At 39.3% G+C, this 18,526-nt stretch overlaps 1 protein-coding gene across 3 annotated transcripts in view; it reads left to right on the forward strand.

The window, feature by feature from the left end:
- The window catches only part of LOC126354247 (uncharacterized), an 84,221-nt gene that overhangs the window by 27,542 nt on the left and 38,153 nt on the right, over positions 1 to 18,526 (forward strand). For all 3 annotated transcript variants that reach the window (XM_050003753.1, XM_050003754.1, XM_050003755.1), the window contains exons 4-5: positions 15,305 to 15,583; positions 15,894 to 16,379. In XM_050003753.1, the coding sequence (XP_049859710.1) occupies positions 15,305 to 15,583; positions 15,894 to 16,379 (765 nt within the window). The remainder of the gene's footprint in view (positions 1 to 15,304; positions 15,584 to 15,893; positions 16,380 to 18,526) is intronic.

Below are 18,526 nucleotides of genomic sequence, written 5' to 3' on the forward strand. Positions count from 1 at the left end.
TCAGTGCCAACATTGGACTGTTGATGACTGGAAACATGTTTCACAGTCGGACGAGTCTTGTTTAAACTTCTATCAAGCAGATAGATGTGTATGGGCATGGAGACAGCCTCATGAATCCATGGACCCTGTATATCAGTAGGGGACTGTTCAAGCTGGTGGAGGCTCTGTAATGGTGTGGTGTGTGTGCAGTTGGAGTGATATGAGACCCCTGATACGTCTAGATACGACTCTTGATAGATGATGCATACATAAGCTTCGTGTCTGATCACCTGTCTCTCCATGTCCATTGTGCATTCTGACAGACTTGGCCAATTCCAGCAGGACAATGCAACACCCCACAGGTCCAGAATTGCTACAGAGTGGATCCAGGAACACTCTTCTGAGTTCAACACTTTCACTGGCCACCAAACTCCCCAGAATGTTATGAAGCATAAGTGGTATGCCTTGCAGTCATTTTCAGAAGAAATCTCCCCCTCATCATACTCTTAGGGATTTATGGACAGCCGTGTAATATTCATGGCATCAATACCCTCCAGCACTACTTCAGACATTAGTTGAGTCCATGCTCTGCCATGTTGCGGCACTTCTGCATGCTTGTGGGGGCCCTACATGATATTAGGGAGGTGTATCAGTTTCATTGGCTCTTCAGTGTAAGATTCTACAATAAATTGATGCCAAGGATGTTGGATAGTAGTGTTGTGTATCACTTCTACTACCGTTCTTGTAGGTGGGTGCAACCTGGGACTTTTTTCAAGAACTTGGTGCAGTTTTTTTGTTTGAGGGATCTGTGATGAACTATAGTTAGAAGAGTGACTAACTGGGACACAAATTAGTATAGAATCTGACGGGTTCCATGGGGGCCTGGAGTTTTGTTCAATTTTAACGATTTCAGCTATTTCCCAACACCACTGACACACACACTTATTTCATTCATCTCTTCAGCAGTACGAGGATTAAATTGGGGCAGTTCTCCTGGGTTTTGAGGGCCATTCTCATAGGTTTTCTGTTATAAAGAAAAATTTGAAAATGGCTTTTGGTTTATCCTCAATTTCAGTTCCTGTCTCATTCACTAGGGGCTACTTTGGTGCTGTTAACAGCCTTCACAAATGACTAGAATTTCTTTGGATTTTGTGTAATGTCATTTAATACTATTTTGTTGTGGTAGTATTGAAGGCATCATGCATTGCTTTCTTGACAGCCAAACGTGTTCCATTCAGCATCTCCTTATCCATAATCCTACATTTTGTTTTACACCTGTTATGCCGTAATCTCAGTTTCTGTAGATGTTTCTTTAAAGTGACTGTATACCATGGAGGTACCCTTCCATTATGAACTGATCTACGGGGTACATGTCTATAAAATGCATTGTCAACAGTTCTTTTAAACTTGAGCCAGAGTTCCTCTACATGCTTCTGCCCTATGCTCAAAGTGCCAAGTTCCTCATTGAGATATGACACCACTGATTTTTTCCTCTAATTTACTGAACATGTATAACTTTCTGCTTGTTTTCATTGTCCTTTGTACTTTGGTAATCATTGTTACCACAAACACGTAATGGTCATTGATATCTGATTTGATGTACACATCCTCAGAGATATCATACCTGTTTGTTGCCATTAGATCCAGTATATTCCATAATAAGTGAGTTTTCTAACTACCTGTTCTTGGTAGTTTTCACAGAAGGCATTTAGTAAAGTTTCACAGGATGGCTTATCACGCCCACCACTAACAAAGCTGATTTTTCCAGTTAATTGTTGGATGTTCAAAAGTCTCCACTTTTTATTACAATATGATTGGGGAACTTACATACGAGTGAGTTTTCAGTTACAACAGATGAGTCTGGTGGATGATAGAATTGTTTATCATTTTATGCCCACCCCTGATACTGAGTCTTGCCAAAGAGTTCCACATCCAGCTTCAGTTTCTGTCTTGGTGGATTTGAGTTTCTTATCCATTGTGACAAATGCACCACGTCCATTTCTCATGTGCCTGTCCTTTCAATATACACTTAAATTTTCACCAAAAATCTCACTGCTATCAATTTCAGGTTTGTCAGCTTTCTGTACCTAGTATTATGAGAGCTTCACTGCTTTTCATGAGTGCTTCAAACTCGTGCACCTTGTTGCGAATGCTTTTGCACTTACCATTAGGATTTTAATACTTTCACCTGTGGGAGGAATTTCTTTTGATTGTACACAGGTACTTCTGAGTTTCCTTCAGTTGTCGTTATCTGGATTGGATGGAGAGTCGCCTAATCTAAAATACCTTTGTGTGCACCCTACACGTAGTCAGCTACCTGAGTAGCAGCCTCTGATGTGTAGTGCACACCCAACCTATTTAGTGGGGCCCTACAGTTGTCAACCCTATTGCGCAAACCCAAGAAGTCACAGCCTAGCTTGTCACAGAACCTTCGAAGTCTCTGGTCCAGTCCTTCCACCGGACTCAGAACCAAAGGGCCACAATCAGTTCTGTGGAAAATGCTGCAAATTGTGAGCTTTGTTAAAGCTCCATACGCAAGGCTGGTCTTCTCAACCTTCTCTGCCAGTTGCCATAATGACCCAAGAATGACCTCAGAGCCCAGACAACTAGCATAATTTGTTCCAAAGTGTGCCACAATCTGCAGTTGGTTGCACCCTGTTCCCTCAATGACTGCTGGAATAATCTCTTCAACATGTTGATTATTCATTGCCTCATCATCATGTGTTAATTTTGAACAAATATTTTGGAACATTTTTTGTTTGGTATGACATCTGCCAAAGATATCTAGTATACATCAAGTCATGGAACAAACATCATCATATGTTTTCATTTGAAAAAAAATGCTGCAGAGTTGCATTGAATGCTTGTCAAGGCATATGGTGATCATGATCTATCAGAAGCAACATGCAAAAGATGGTTTCAATGGTTCAGAAATAATGATTTTGATGTAAGAAATGAAGAACGTGGAAGACCACCAAGAGACTTAAAAGACGCCGAATTGCAAGCAATATTGGATGAAGATGATACTTTCAGTCAGAAGCAAATGGCAGCAATGCTTAATGTTGCACAACAATCAATTTGACCGTTTGAAAGCTATGGGAAAGATCCAAAAGTGTGGAAAACGGGTGCCACATGAATTGCATGAAAGACAGATGGCAAACCGAAAAACCATTTGTTAAATTTTGCGCCGGCCGCGGTGGTCTAGCGGTTCTAGGCACTCAGTCCGGAACCGTGCGGCTGCTACGGTCGCAGGTTTGAATCCTGCCTCGGGCATGGATGTGTGTGATGTCCTTAGGTTAGTTAGGGTTAAGTAGTTCTAAGTTTTAGGGGACTGATGACCACAGATGTTAAGTCCCATAGTGCTCAGAGCCATTTTGTTAAATTTTGCTTCAAAGACATGAAAGCAAATCAATTTTGAATTGAATTGTTAGTGGCGATCAAAAATGGATTTATTTTAAGAATCCTAAATGGGAAAAATCATTGTTTTATCCGGGACAGCCATCAACATCGACTGCAAAACCAGATCGATTCAGCAAGAAGACAATGCTCTGTGTTCGGTGGGATCAGAAAGGTGTGGCGTATCATGACCTAAAGCCGGTGAAACTGTGAATACCAACCGCTACAGACGACAAATGATCAATTTCAACTATGCATTGATCGAAAAAAGACTAGAATGGGCCAGAAGACATGGCAAAATAATTTTTTTACACGACAATGGACCTGCACACAAAGCAAAACTGGTTCAGAATACAATCAAAACACATGGCTGGGAGCTGCTACCCCACCCGCTGTATTCACCAGACTTGGCGCGCTCCAACTACCATTTGTTTTCATCAATGGGACACACATTGGCTGAGGAACACTTCGATTCCCGAAGAAGTCGAAAATTGGGTGTCTGATTGGTTTGCTTCAAAAGACGAACATTTCTATTGGCAGTTTTGCCCACAAACTGCCAGAAAGATGGTCAAATGTATAGAAAGCAATGGTTGGTACTTTGAATAAAATGTTTTTACTTTTCAGTTCAAAATTAGTGTTTCATTTTCACAAAAAACACTCATTTAATACCAGTACACCTGGTATTTACCATTTCCATTACTACCTGAGATAAATTAAATCTAGCAAATACACACATATTGCCAGTTGAGTTGTGCCTGGTCAGAATTAGGTGTATGTAGTTATATTGTTCCCTGAAGAATGTTGCTACATTTTGGCCAAATTTATGTCATTTTGAATGACATTGATTTGTATCACCAGGATAGTTTTGAATTGCACTTTAATTTTTATAAATGATACATGACTCATCATAGGGTAATTACATTTGGTTTGATTTCTTACTGTCATTTATCTTTTTATCTATGTTACATGGAAAATATGTGTAAAACACTATGAATGTTGACAACTTTTTGTTCGGAAATGAACTTGTTCCATTAAGTCACAGCACTTGCTGTTGATGATTTCCACTTAACCAGCCGTCTTCAATCTTGCATTTAGTACTGAGTTTCTCTTCCAAGTTTGTTGACAGGCAGTATTATTGTATTGTTCAGCCCTTTGTGTTGCACATTTGGTGATTGCGTATTAATAAACTTTCCAATATTTGTGGATGAAGACAGTAGAACCTTAACTGATAGTGTTTTCTTTGATGAAGCTCATAACAAGAAAATAACTGTATACCTACTAACTAGTGTCTTCTCTGACAATGATGCACAGTTAGGATAAATGACAAGTGCCTTGCAGTATAGATACTATTCAGTGGAAATGGGCTAAAATAATTGATTTCAGGATGAACGTATTTAAGAATAGTGTGCAAAGATGAATTGGGATAAGATTTGTGATAAACCAAATGGCAATATAAAATTTAATCTATAACATTATAAATTCATATCATTTGAGAATAGTTTTGCAAATACACTTATCAGAAATGCCATTAAACAGCCACATAAAAAAAAAACATGGATCACTAGAGGGATTAGTTTCTTGTGAAAGGAAAAGAGAATTGTATATATTGGCAAGAATGAGTAAATGTCCTACAGTCGTAGCACCCTACAAAAAGTATGTAGAAGTACTAAGGAAAGTTATTGAAAAATCAAGAAACATGCACATTGTCAGAGATCAGTAATTATGACTAAAAACTTACGGGTACATGAACTATAGAAAAGAAAGAGAGGACAAAAAGACACAGAACTGGAAACATCACTATTAATTTAAATGGGAGGGCTACAAGTGGTGATTCACAGGCAGCAAACATGTTTAATAACATTTTTTAACTGTAGTAGGAAATATAGGGACAAACAGTTAAAGAGGAAAAACCCGGGGTATGTTGAAGAAGCAACTTTCATAAAATTCGATCATATGCCTGTCTCACCGACTTCTTCTAAAATTAAGAAAATTATATGTTCTGTCTAAAATAAAAGCTCATTTGGATTTGACAGAGTTTCCAACAGCCCCAACTGTGTTTCCAACAGCCCCAATAATAAGTGCTGCCTTTTCTTAAATATATAAGCCATCACTAATTCTGGCCATTTTTCCAGAGAGATTGAAATATCGCATTGTTAAACCGCACTAGGAGAGATGTCAATAACTACTGACCTGTTTCACTGCCGACACCAAAATTTATGAGGTGATGTATTCTAGAATAGTACCCCACCTTAGCAACAATAATATCCTTCATAAATCACAGTTTCCATTTCAGAAGAGTTTCTGAACTAAGAATGCCATTTCCACACTCGCTCAACAAATTTGAAAGTGCTAAATAACAAAACAGCACAAGCTGGTATTTTCTGTGTCTATCTACTGCTATTGACTGTTTAAATCAATATCCTCCTGGCTGTACTGAGGTTTTATGGAATTAATGGTGTAGCTAACCAATGGATGTCATATCATCTAAATTTAATGATCTGACCAATTAAGAAGGGGAAATTCTTTGACTGGGAGAAATCACGTACAGGATTTCACAAGGCTCAGTCTTTGTCCACTATTGTTTCTCCTGTATGTAAATGACCTTTCATCAGTAACACAAAACTCGGAATTGGTTCATTTTACTGGTGACACTGGTATTGTAATCAATAAATAAACACGTACATGCATGATATACATACATACTGGTGACAATTATTGAGCTGTGTGAAATAAAATTATCACAACTTTATACCAATTGTATTAGGGTGTTCAAAGTGCGCTGGTTGGTCGTGTGATATGATGGGAATTAGTATGTGCCTGCATGGTTTTGTCTAGTGATGAAGCCCACTTCCACTTGGATGGGTTTGTCAACAAGCAAAATTGGCGATCTGAGAATCCACATTTCGTGATCAAGAAGTATCTTCATCCGCTGCAAGTGACTGTCATGTGCAATGTTTAGTCACGGAATTATCAATGTGATATTCCTTAATGGCACAGTGAAGGTTTTGGTAGATGATTTCATCTCCATTATTCAAAGTGACCGTGATTTCAATAGGACATGGTTCATGCAAGGCGAAGCTCGACACCAGCAAAGCGGGAATGTGTGTGATGTCCTGGAGGAGCACTCAGGAGACCGTATTTTGGCTCTGGGGTACCCAGAGGCCACTTTCATGCTCCTTGATTTGCTGCCATATTCTCCAGGTCTGAACACATGGAACTACTTTTTGTGGGGCTATAGGAAAGACAAGGTGTACAGCAATAACCCCAAAACCATTGCAGAGCTGAAAACAACCATTCAGGAGGTCATCGACAGCATTTATGTTTAGACACATCAGCGGGCCATGCAGAATTTTGCTATTCGTCTGCGCCACTTCATCGCCAATGACGGCAGGCATGTTGGACATGTCATAACCCAAATCTAAATACCTGTAATGACGTTTACATGTTGAATAAAGTGTGTGCACACTATAGTTTGTGACTGAATTATGTTTTTTTATATAGTTAATAATTTTCACCATGTTCATAACAGCAATAGAAGAAGTGGTAAACAATGTTTCTGAAAGTATTATTGAATAGTTTTCTGTAATGGTTTCACTTTAGATTTAAAAAAAAAAAAAAATTTTCAAAAATCATAATATATTCCGTTCTTAAAATTTAAAGTTACTACAAAAAATTGTTTTTGTAGCACATGGAGGAAAAATGACAACTAGGGTGCAAAAAAAAATTTAGGCGTCCACCTTGATGAGAATTTAAATAGAAAAACACATTTTGGAACTTGAAAAACAATGTCACCCACCATTGCATTTTGAAACATTACAAATCTTGGGTGACACAAATTAGCAAGTTCACACGTTCTCTTTTTTCACTCTGTAGTGTCTTAAGGAACAATTGTTTTGGCCAACTCATCTTTAAAATCTTCATTGCTCAAAAACATGTTGCAAGAAAGTGTGGTTCTGACCTACAATCATCATGCAGGTGTCTTGTGTCTTTTGACTACTGCTTCACTGTATATTTCTTCCCTCAGTCAACTGCTGCTCAAAAGGAACCATGATGTACATAATTACAACATGTGGAAAAAATAATTACGTTCTTTACTCCACGTTAAGGTTGTCTTTGACACAAAATGGGATGCACAATACTGCCACCAAAATTTTTGGTCGCTTAGCTGGTGATATAAACCATCTGATAGACAGCAAAATTAAATTTGAAAACAAACTGAAAAAGTTTCTCTGTGATAATTCCTTCTATTCCGTAGAAGAATTTCTGATTTTGTGATGTGTAAAAGGTGATTGGTAGGAATTAACAGCTCACAACAGAACTAAAAAAGGTAGATGATAAAGCCTGTAGCCAGGTTTACAAATTAGCAGTTTTGAATGTATAAGACTCATTCCACACCACATAAAAATGATTGACAGAATTTGAAACTTCTACTACAGGCATTTTTACTGTTGTGAAGGTATTTTCACAGAAAAAAGGTAGTTGAGGTGACAGCCTGACTGTATCATAATTGAGTTATAACTCTTTTTACTGTCCACTGGAGACCATACACCAAGGTATCCAGAAAATTTCCCAAAAATCATAAATTTTGTGGGTGTTTGGAGTAATTCTGTAGCTCTTTGCTGCTGGGCTCTTAAGAATTATGAAGACTATTTCAGAAGTCTACAATCTGAGGTGGCACAGTAGTCAATGCACATCACTTTAATTTGAGGGAAGAAGGCTTCGAAAGAAATGTAAGTTCCTTTATTATTTAATTGCTATGACAGACTGACACAAGTAACCAATAACTCCCATCCTCAATGATTTTTGCTGTATGTGGTATTTGTATCAGGGCAGCATATTGTATGATAAACACTCAAACAAGCTAACCTGTGACCAGGGAGACGGGACCTAAGCTCTGCAAATTAGCTTGCTTCCATCACTGTTTCCATTGATGTGCTGAGGGTATCAGTCATTTCATATAACTACCAGACGTAGAATTGCATTAGGATCTGAAAAGGCTTTTGATACAGTTTTGAAGAAGCTGTGAAATATAATTTTTTGGGGAAGATGTTTGTTGATTATGAATTTCAACTTTATGATCTTAAATTTTCCTGAATAATTTAAACGAAAGATAGATGTGGAATAAGCCGCTTTCCTCCAGGTTTTGTGCTCATAGATTGAAAAAGAAGCATTTTTGAGATAACATCATTTGGTACCAAATAAAGCAGGAGTGGAGTAAATTATCTTGTAATTCTGAGTCTAAATGATTTTCTGTGATGGCACATTGTTTTGGAGTAGACATACATAGAAATAGAGAGCTGGTAAGCACTTTTTGCTATCTGTCTTATTTACTTTTATTATTTGCATTCTTCCTTGCTTACTTTCCCTTCCTTTCGTCTTCAGCTTTTCTATTGAAAGATTTTCACAAGATCTCAAAGTGTGGCTGTTTTGATGCCATCATCTTTCTTGTGCTATTGTCCCCCACTAGCTGCAACTGTTTCCACAAGGAATTGTTAGTCCTTTTCCTCATCCTCTTGCTCCTCCACCTCCCTCCTGTGCTTTCCTTCTGTGGATGCCGCAGGGAAAAACTGACGAGTTTGGAGAGTTTTACTTATTGGAGAGTGGAAGCACATGGATAGAAGTGAACCAAAAAGGCTTATACACATTTTATAAAAGTAGTTTGGAAAGGAATAGTGGGGAGGGAAGTCATCACATAAATAATAATTCGTTAAAATTAAAAACTTTTCGATTTTTAAACTGTTTTGAGTGTGTACATTATAAAACATTCAATGTCTCGTTTCAGTTGACTAAGCAACCATCTTCTGATCTAATAACAAGGAAAGAACATAAAATTGGCTCAGTCAAACAATGGAAATACCAGATTGGAATATCACACTGGGTGTGTGTGTGTGTGTGTGTGTGTGTGTGTGTGTGTGTGTGTGTGTGTGTGTCGGCGTGTGTGTGTGTGTGTGTCGGCGTGTGTGTGTGTGTGTGTGTCGGCGTGTGTGTGTGTGTGTGTGTCGGCGTGTGTGTGTGTGTGTGTGTGTGTCGGCGTGTGTGTGTGTGTGTGTGTGTGTCGGCGTGTGTGTGTGTGTGTGTGTGTGTCGGCGTGTGTGTGTGTGTGTGTGTGTGTCGGCGTGTGTGTGTGTGTGTGTGTGTGTCGGCGTGTGTGTGTGTGTGTGTGTGTGTCGGCGTGTGTGTGTGTGTGTGTGTGTGTGTCGGCGTGTGTGTGTGTGTGTGTGTGTGTGTCGGCGTGTGTGTGTGTGTGTGTCGGCGTGTGTGTGTGTGTGTGTCGGCGTGTGTGTGTGTGTGTGTGTGTGTGTGTGTGTGTCGGCGTGTGTGTGTGTGTGTGTGTGTGTGTGTGTGTCGGCGTGTGTGTGTGTGTGTGTCGGCGTGTGTGTGTGTGTGTGTCGGCGTGTGTGTGTGTGTGTGTGTGTGTGTGTGTGTGTCGGCGTGTGTGTGTGTGTGTGTGTGTGTGTGTGTGTGTGTCGGCGTGTGTGTGTGTGTGTGTGTGTGTCGGCGTGTGTGTGTGTGTGTGTGTGTGTCGGCGTGTGTGTGTGTGTCGGCGCGTGTGTGTGTTCCTTTGTGAAGAAGGCTTTGGCAGAAAACTCAGGTTTGTAGCAGTCTTGTTGTTGTGCCTGTCTGCAACTCAACATATCATCATTACAGTGGGTAGCAGTCTAATTAAATTTGGCGAACTAATCTTGAACTTAAAATAGTTTTGAAAGTTATGAATAAAGAAAAGTACCACTTGTGAAATGTCAGCATATAGGATATTGAAAACCCACCATGTATATTGTTGGGAGCTACTGAAGAGACAGAAGTGCTAGTCAGACAACTGTAGACTATGTATAAATTTATATTACATCAGAGAGATGATGGGCGGAACGTACTGTGTCTGTATGAGTAACACTTCCAAAATAAACCTGAAGAAACCAGCAAGGGGAAGAAGTATTTCAAAGTCTATAGGAACAACAGAAGCAAAACAAGTGTTACATAGTGAAAATTATTACAAAGATAAAAACGACAATGATACAAAAACAATAATACAGGGTGTCCCAGGAGGATTGGTCAGAATTCAGGGATATGACAAGAACATTCATCAGAAGCAAAAACACAGAGTATTCATTAGCTGTAAAATGCATGCTCTAGAGCTAGAAGCACTTGGTCATCTTTGCTATTGTGAAACACCACCTTCCACTGAACAAGTGCTCGTAGCTCTTGAAGTGTGCATTGTAGTATCCATATTTGCTGGACAGTTTTCTTGTTTTGGTAGGTACTACTGCCTCCAGAAATATGGAAAGCAAAGAGCTTGCAATATGAGATTTGTTTCACAATATTGAAGTTGTCGCACTCATAGCTCTAAAGGTATGCATTTTAGGGCTCAAGTTTATTAGAATTTTTCTTCAAAGGATCATTTGTGTCCTACCCCTGAATATTCACCATTCCTCCTGTATACAAAATGAAATATACCATGCTTAATGAGATTAGTATTTTATACATCTTCAGTGACTGTAATCATATACAACAAAATAATAAGCAACTAGCTGCATTAAAGAAACTTAATTTCTTAATGAGATTCCAGACAATTAGAAAATGTATGTACCACATTGTTAACAGTGAGTAACTTGTCAAAGGCTGAGAAACACTTTTTTATACTAGATGTGGTACAACATTACTTATATTCATTCTGCATTTTCAAACTGTTGTGAGTTTGAGGTTTAGTTTGTAAAATTTAACTTAATGGAATGTCCTGTTCTTTGCTTGTTCTCAGATTTGAAGATGGTTGCTTTGTCAACTGAAATTAGTCATTGCATTTTAATGTTTTATAACGTAGGCAATCTAGACAATTATAAATAAATAATGTAAAAGCATTTTTTTAATTTTAAGAACTTTATATTTTATTACTTTTTTTGTTTCTTATGATGTCAGATCTAACTAACAGTTCGTGAAAATATCAAACAGTGTATCAGTGAGAAGTTTACTGTCACTCTCACAAAGAGGATTTGACAAGACCAGGCAGAGAATTCATATGTGGTGGTGGTGGTGGTGGTGGTGGTGGTGGTGGTGGTGGTGGTGGTGATTTGAATAAAAACTAGTTGCTTTTAGTGTGGGTCAGTGACACAACCACAGCTCCTGAATGATTAAAGCAGACTTCACAAAGCTAAACACAATTTTATGTACAGAGTTAGGAAAAAAGTGCAGGAAAACATACCAATATCAGTTAAGAAGGCCAGTGATGATCTCAATCTACTTCTCCCAGTTTCAGCAGGTGGGCATGGAATAGCATTCTGCTCAACCATTGCGACTTCTGGTTGTTCCAGGAGTGAAATTCAGCCATCAGTGCAAATATTTTTTTCCTTCTCGTACAAATTCTCAGAATTGTCAGTTTTCTCTGGAGAAACTGATGGACAATATTGAAGGTGACATTTGGTCTGGCAAAAAAGAAGCTGTGAAAGTGCAGCTTCCTATAAGGTGTGAAAGTGAAATACTAATAGCATCATATCCAAATAATTTGCCAGTTCCTGCTTGAAAAGATGGTTACAGATTTACATTGAGTTGTTGGTGTTAGGAGAAATCTTCAAAAGCATATGGTTCCAGACTTCACTAAAACATCGTACCTGCCACCAGACAATTTTCTGCAAGGATACATATAGCTTGTTCCTGATGCTTCTGCCTTCATTGCTACTTCTGCTGTGGCTGCTGCGCCGAAGCAGAAACATCAGTTCAATAACATGGAAGAAAACACAGTATTAAGGAGGAGAGGCTAAATTCACTTCTTTCGCCATTGCAGGAAGTTTCCTCATTGTATAAAATATGCCTCAGGGAAGTTACTTCATATTGAAGTTCTGTTAACTTAAACTAAAGCTTTGTTTTGACACCAACCATCACAGTGTGTCTCTGAAAGTTTGTGGGCAATGCTTTCCAGTTTCTTTATGGCAATTTAGAGCTTACATTCAGTTTTGTGGTGTGCACAATGCTTCAAAAAATGGAGGTGAATGTATCATCCCAAAAATTGTAATTGCCCCCCTATAGATCTTTGTAATATTTACCTGTCTTCAGAAGGTCTTCCTTCCATGCCTGAATTTTTGTGGCTTCATAATAAAATCAAAGACCCGGCAGAATTTCCAGGGTGATTGGCACTATTGGAAGAAGTCATCAAAGTTGTTCCATGTGAAATAATCGTCACAGCTTGTTGTGTGCAATGGAAAAGACTGAAGAATTTTGTCAGAATTTGTGTGGTGACATTTGGTAAGGCATTGTATCGAAAAACTCAAGATATCCTAGCAAGTTGACATAGAAAGTGTCTGATCTTTTCAAAAGAATGTTTTAATATCAAAGATGAAAAATTTGAAAATCATAATCAGCAGCCTAGAAAGCATAAACAGGCAGATTTTCAAAACTACTCCAAAACTGTTCAGATAGCATCACTTTTCATGTGGAAGACATACTTTGAAGTTATTTTAGTAATGGACTGATTTTCAATGTGGAGATATAAAGTATTTATGTAAAATGTTAATGTTGGTTCTTCAGATATTCAGTTCCTGATCTTGTGGCTTCACTTTCCAAAATTTATTGGCCATCATATTTGTAAACAATTTTCCGGTAATTTTAAGTGTTTACTAGTTTCTTTACTGTGTGATTCAAGGTTACATTTCATAGTTGCCACTTAAATCTTGCAGAGAACTCGGATGAAGCAAGAAGAGAGAGAGAGAGAGAGAGAGAGAGAGAGAGAGAGAGAGTGTGTGTGTGTGTGTGTGTGTGTGAGAGAGAGAGAGAAACCAGATGGCGCTATGGTTGGTCAGCTAAATGGCGCTGCCATAGGTCTACATATTCATGTAGTACATACAGAAATATGAATGTTTTAGTTGGACCACTTTTTTGCTTTGTGACAGATGGTGATATAACAGTCACAAGCGTATAAGTACGTGGTACCACGTAACATTCCGCCAGTGCGGACAGTATTTGCTTTGTGATGCATTTACCAATTGCGGAGTAGGTCGATATTGTGTTGATATATGGCTATTGTGATCAAAATGCCCAACAGTTGTGTGCTATGTATGCTGCTTGATATCCTGGACGACGTCATCCAAATATCCGTACTGTTTGCCGGATAGTTAAGTTATTTAATGAAAGAGGAAGTTATCAGCCCTATGTGAAACGTCTACCATGACCTGCAACAAATAATGCCCAAGTAGGTGTTTTAGCTGCTGTCGCGGCTAATCCGCACATCAGTAGCAGACAAATTGCACGAGAATCGGGAATCTCAAAAACGTCGGTGTTGAGAATGCTATGTCAACATTGATTGCACCCGTACCATATTTCTATGCACCAGGAATTGCATGGCGACGACTTTGAACATTGTGTACAGTTCTGCCACTGGGCACAAGAGAAATTACGGGACAATGACAGATTTTTTGCATGCATTCTATTTAGTGACAAAGCGTCATTCACCAACAGCGATAATGTAAACCGGCATAATATGCAGTATTGGAAAATGGAAAACCCATGATGATTGAAAAGTGGAACATCAGCGACCTTGGCGGGTTAATCTATGGTGCGGCGTTATGGGAGGAAGGATAATTGGCCCCCAGTTTATCGATGGCAATCTAAATGGTGCGATGTATGCTGATTTCCTACGTAATGTTCTACCGATTTTACATCATGTGTCACTGCATGACAGAATGGCGATGTACTTCCAACATGATGGATGTGCGGCAGATAGCTCGCGTGCGGATGAGCGGTATGGAACAGCATATTTCATAACATGTGGATTGGTCGTCGCAGCACCATACCATGGCCCGCATGTTCACCGGATCTGATGTCCCCAGATTTCTTTTTGTGGAGAAAGTTGGATATTTGCTATCATGATCCACCGACAACGCCTGTCAACATGCGTCAGCGCATTGTCAATGCATGTGCAAACTTTACGGAAGGCGAACTCGCTGTTGAGAGGAATGTTGTTACACGTATTGCCAAATGCATTGAGGTTGACAGACATCATTTTGAGCATTTATTGCATTAGTGTGATATTTACAGGTAATCACACACCTAACAGAATGCGTTCTCAGAAATGATAAGTTCACAAAGGGACATGTATCACATTGGAATAACCAAAATAAAATGTTCAAACGTACCAATGTTCTGTCTTTTAATTTAAAAAACCTCCCTGTTACCAAATGTTCGTCTAAAATTGTGAGTCATATGTTTGTGACTATTACAGCGCCGTGTCTCACAAAGCAAAAAAGTGGTCCAACTAAAACATTCATATTTCTTTATGTACTACATAATACGTAATTAAAAAAAATGGGGGTTCCTATTTAAAAAAAAACGCAGTTTGACCTATGTCAGCGCCATCTAGTGGGCCAACCATAGTGCCATCTGGTTTCCCTCTTGAAGCTAGACAAGTTTCGTTCTGTCTAGTTTTTTCGTTTGACACTTATTTAGTGAGATATTTGGCCTGGTCACGATCAATGGAAGACAAAAACACACACACACACACACACACACACACACACACACACACACACACACACGTAATATGTCTAAAGCAGAAAAGAGCTATGGTGGCTGTTGAAAATTGGTCTGTAAGATACGTTTCTGCCAAATATGTTGGTTATAAGTTTACATGTTCTTTCTATTCTGATTTAGAGTGTGGTTTCATTCACTCAGTTACAAGTATACCATGCTTCATTTTTTGTGCTGTGCTGCCTTCCCTTTTTTCTAATTCCCTCCTGGAAATTCTGATAGCTGGAGAATTAGTGAATCATATTTGATTTCTCTCTGTCAATCCTGCTCCAGTTGTACATAGTTTGATGCTGGTTAATAGACATCGCTTATAAGTTTCAGTACTGTTAACTCTTTTTTACTTCAAGTAAAAAATTATATTACAATGTACTTTTTATTGTTTTAAAACAATACTTGTAATTAAATTCCTGATTTGTCAAAGGTGTGCAGTACTGGACGATATGAGTGAACTATCAAACTTGCTGCAGCAGATAGAAAAAGAGAAAACAGTGGAAAGTGATTGTGAAGATGAGATAGAGCAACTAAGGGCTAAACTGCAGATGGCAGAAGAAAGGCTGTTGAGACAGAAGAAAATTTTAAGTGAAATGCGGAACCATGCAAAAGAAGCTAGGCAGCGTATAAATAAAAGATTTAATAATTATAACTCTCTTGTGCGTGAATGTCACCGTTTTGGGCAGAAAACTGTTGGAGGATCTTACAAGTAAGTGTATAAAGAATGAAGCATGTCATTCACATTTTTGTAAGTTTACATCTGCTCTTCGTTTTAATGGTACTAAGTATTTCTGTTCAAAGCAGTCTGTTAGAATTTTTTTTATTTAAAAATTAAATTTACTGATAGTGTTGGAAGTTCACTCTCGCTTCTTGTTAACCTGTGACAGCCCATTGTGCCAAGTATTGGTTAATGTTTTGGTGCTACTGTACATATTCATTTAAATCTCTTTTAGTTACTTGGTGTAGATACAGAAAGTACAACAAATGAATCCTGAAATAATCCTATTTGATATTTACAGGGTTCCATCCGGATGTAGCCAGTTATTAGTAGAGAAAGTGAAGCAGCTGTCTGTCCAAGCTAAGAGGCTAAATTCCAAATGCGCAAAATCAGGTGATGAAACCTCAGTTACCGAAATGCCATTGTCTGGTGTTGAAGCTAGTGATATGTGTGAGATCAGTTTTGATGAAAGTCAGTCTGACTCTCCTGACTTAAAGACAGGAAAAGTGAAAGGTTCTGATTCAGAGGATGTAAATGGTATTGACATGCGGTCTCCAGTCAGAAATGCAGATCAAAGTGGACGGACTGAAGCAAGTGTTGAGAGTAGACCAATGGAAAATAGTGCAGATAAAAAAACTCAGAAATGTTACATCGAAAGTGAATTGGAAGAAGTGACAACTGGGGTGAAACGTAAGAGTAGTGATGTTTGTAGTTCTCAGTCAAAGCTACACACACCACGCAAGTTGCAGAAATATGTTTCCCCTTTGGAACATATCAAGACTGACAGGTGAGTGTATCCTACATAATTATTCTAGTCAATTTTTGGCACCTGCTCGGCTGTTAACAAGTAACAACTGTAGAATTTGCTTACAAAACTGCTGTGGCATATGTTGGTCAGTTTTTCTCTATTTTTCCGAAGTGTATGCAACATTGGAGTAAAGTTTGTATATTAACAAAGAGATAGAGGGGCTGGCCAGTACTTACCTCAGCTCAGTACAGCCGATAGAAACACAAGAAACAACCGAAAATTTAAGTTCCTAGCTTTTGGAATAAATGTTCCTTCATCAGAGAGGAGAGAGGGGAAAGAAAGGGAAGAAGGGAAAGTGGATTTAGTTAGTCACAACCCAGGTTATGAAGCAACAGGGAAAGGAAAACAGGGAAGGTAGCAAGGATGGAGGCATGGTTGTCAGAGGGAAGCCAAAGATATTCTACTGTAGGTACTGTGCCAGCTTCAAGCCAAAGAGGATGCATACGCAACTATCCTGCAGACCTTGTCCACAAACAGATCTCCCGAGCAATACATTCCTCCCCGTCCAACAACAATATTCCTACCCTCAGACCACACAGAAGCATCCCCCTTGTCACCCAATATTATCCTGGCCTTGAATACATCAATAAATTACTCCCCAGGGATATGACTTTCTCAAGTCAACCCCTGAAATAAGATCATCCCTTGACAAAATTCTCCCCTCACTACCCAGAGTTGCCTTTCGTCGTCCCCCTAACCTCTGTAACATCCTTGTTAAACCCTACAATATTCCCAGACTACCTTCTCTACCCAGTGGCTCCTACCCCTGTAACTGACCCCGCAGCAAAACCTGCCCCATGCATCCCCCCACAACCACCTACTCAAGCCCCGCTACTGGTAAAACATACACAATTCAAGGCAGGGCCACGTGTGAAACTACGCTTGTCATTTATCAGCTGACATGCCTGCACTGCACAGCCTTTTACATTGGTATGACAACAACTAAACTGGCTGAGCGCATGAACGGACACAGACGAACTGTCCGCCTAGGAGATGTCCAATACCCAGTAGCGGAGCATGCCCTCCAGCATAATTCTAGGGACCTAGGAACCTGCTACACCGTATGTGCCATTTGGCTTCTCCCACCCAACACCAGTCCCTCTGACCTGCGGAGATGGGAACTTGCACTCCAGCACATCCTTTCATCCTGCCATCCCCCTGGACTGAACCTACGTTAAACAACCTCACTCCCATTTACTTTTCAGTCTTCTCCTCTTTCCCTTTCCTCTTTAGCCATTCATGCATCTTTTCATCCTACATCTTTATATTATACACCTCTTTACTTCTGTATGCATCCTCTTTGGTTTGAAGCTGGCACAGTACCTACAGTAGAATATCTTTGGCTTCCCTCTGACAACCATGCCTCCATCCTTGCTACCTTCCCTGTTTTCCTTTCCCTGTTGCTTCATAACCTGGGTTGTGAGTAACTAAATCCACTTGCCCTTCTTCCCTTTCTTTCCCCTCTCTCCTCCCTGATGAAGAAACATTTATTCCGGAAGCTAGGAACTTAAATTTTCGGTTGTTTTTTGTGTTTCTATCGGCTGTACTGAGCTGAGGTAAGTCCTGGCCAGCCCCTCTATCTCTTTGTTAGTAATTGTTTCACATCTTTATATGAGATTTTCCATTAATTAAAGTTTGTATATGTCACTTATACTCAGTACAGATTACAGAACCAGGAACACAATGTAGTCACTATCCTGCATTAGCTTGTAAATGCTCCATTATGATGGACAAAACATGATGGGAGGGGGTAAGGAGGAGGGCTGTAAGCAACTGGGACAGCTTTGTTACGTGAGATTTTCTGCCACTCCAACATCTTTCTCAAAATGTGATACATTTCTGTTTCATTGTCCACCAGTGCTGGAGGAGGAGGAGGAGGAGGAGGAGGAGGATGATGATGATGATGATGATGATGAAAGGGGGGGGGGGGGGGGAGAAACACTGGTGGATGCACCTCTTCAGTTTCTTTGAAATAAGTTAATGGGATTGGTCTACCCATTTAACTCTGATTGCCTCACAGGATTCCCCAAAAGATCTATTATTGTGCACTGATGATGATTTGCTTACATTCTGTAGAAAGAAATTAATCCTCCAACATGAAACTCAAATTAATCATATAGTAATTA

The sequence above is a fragment of the Schistocerca gregaria genome, chromosome 3 (assembly GCF_023897955.1).
Source record: "Schistocerca gregaria isolate iqSchGreg1 chromosome 3, iqSchGreg1.2, whole genome shotgun sequence".
Lineage (NCBI taxonomy): Eukaryota > Metazoa > Arthropoda > Insecta > Orthoptera > Acrididae > Schistocerca > Schistocerca gregaria.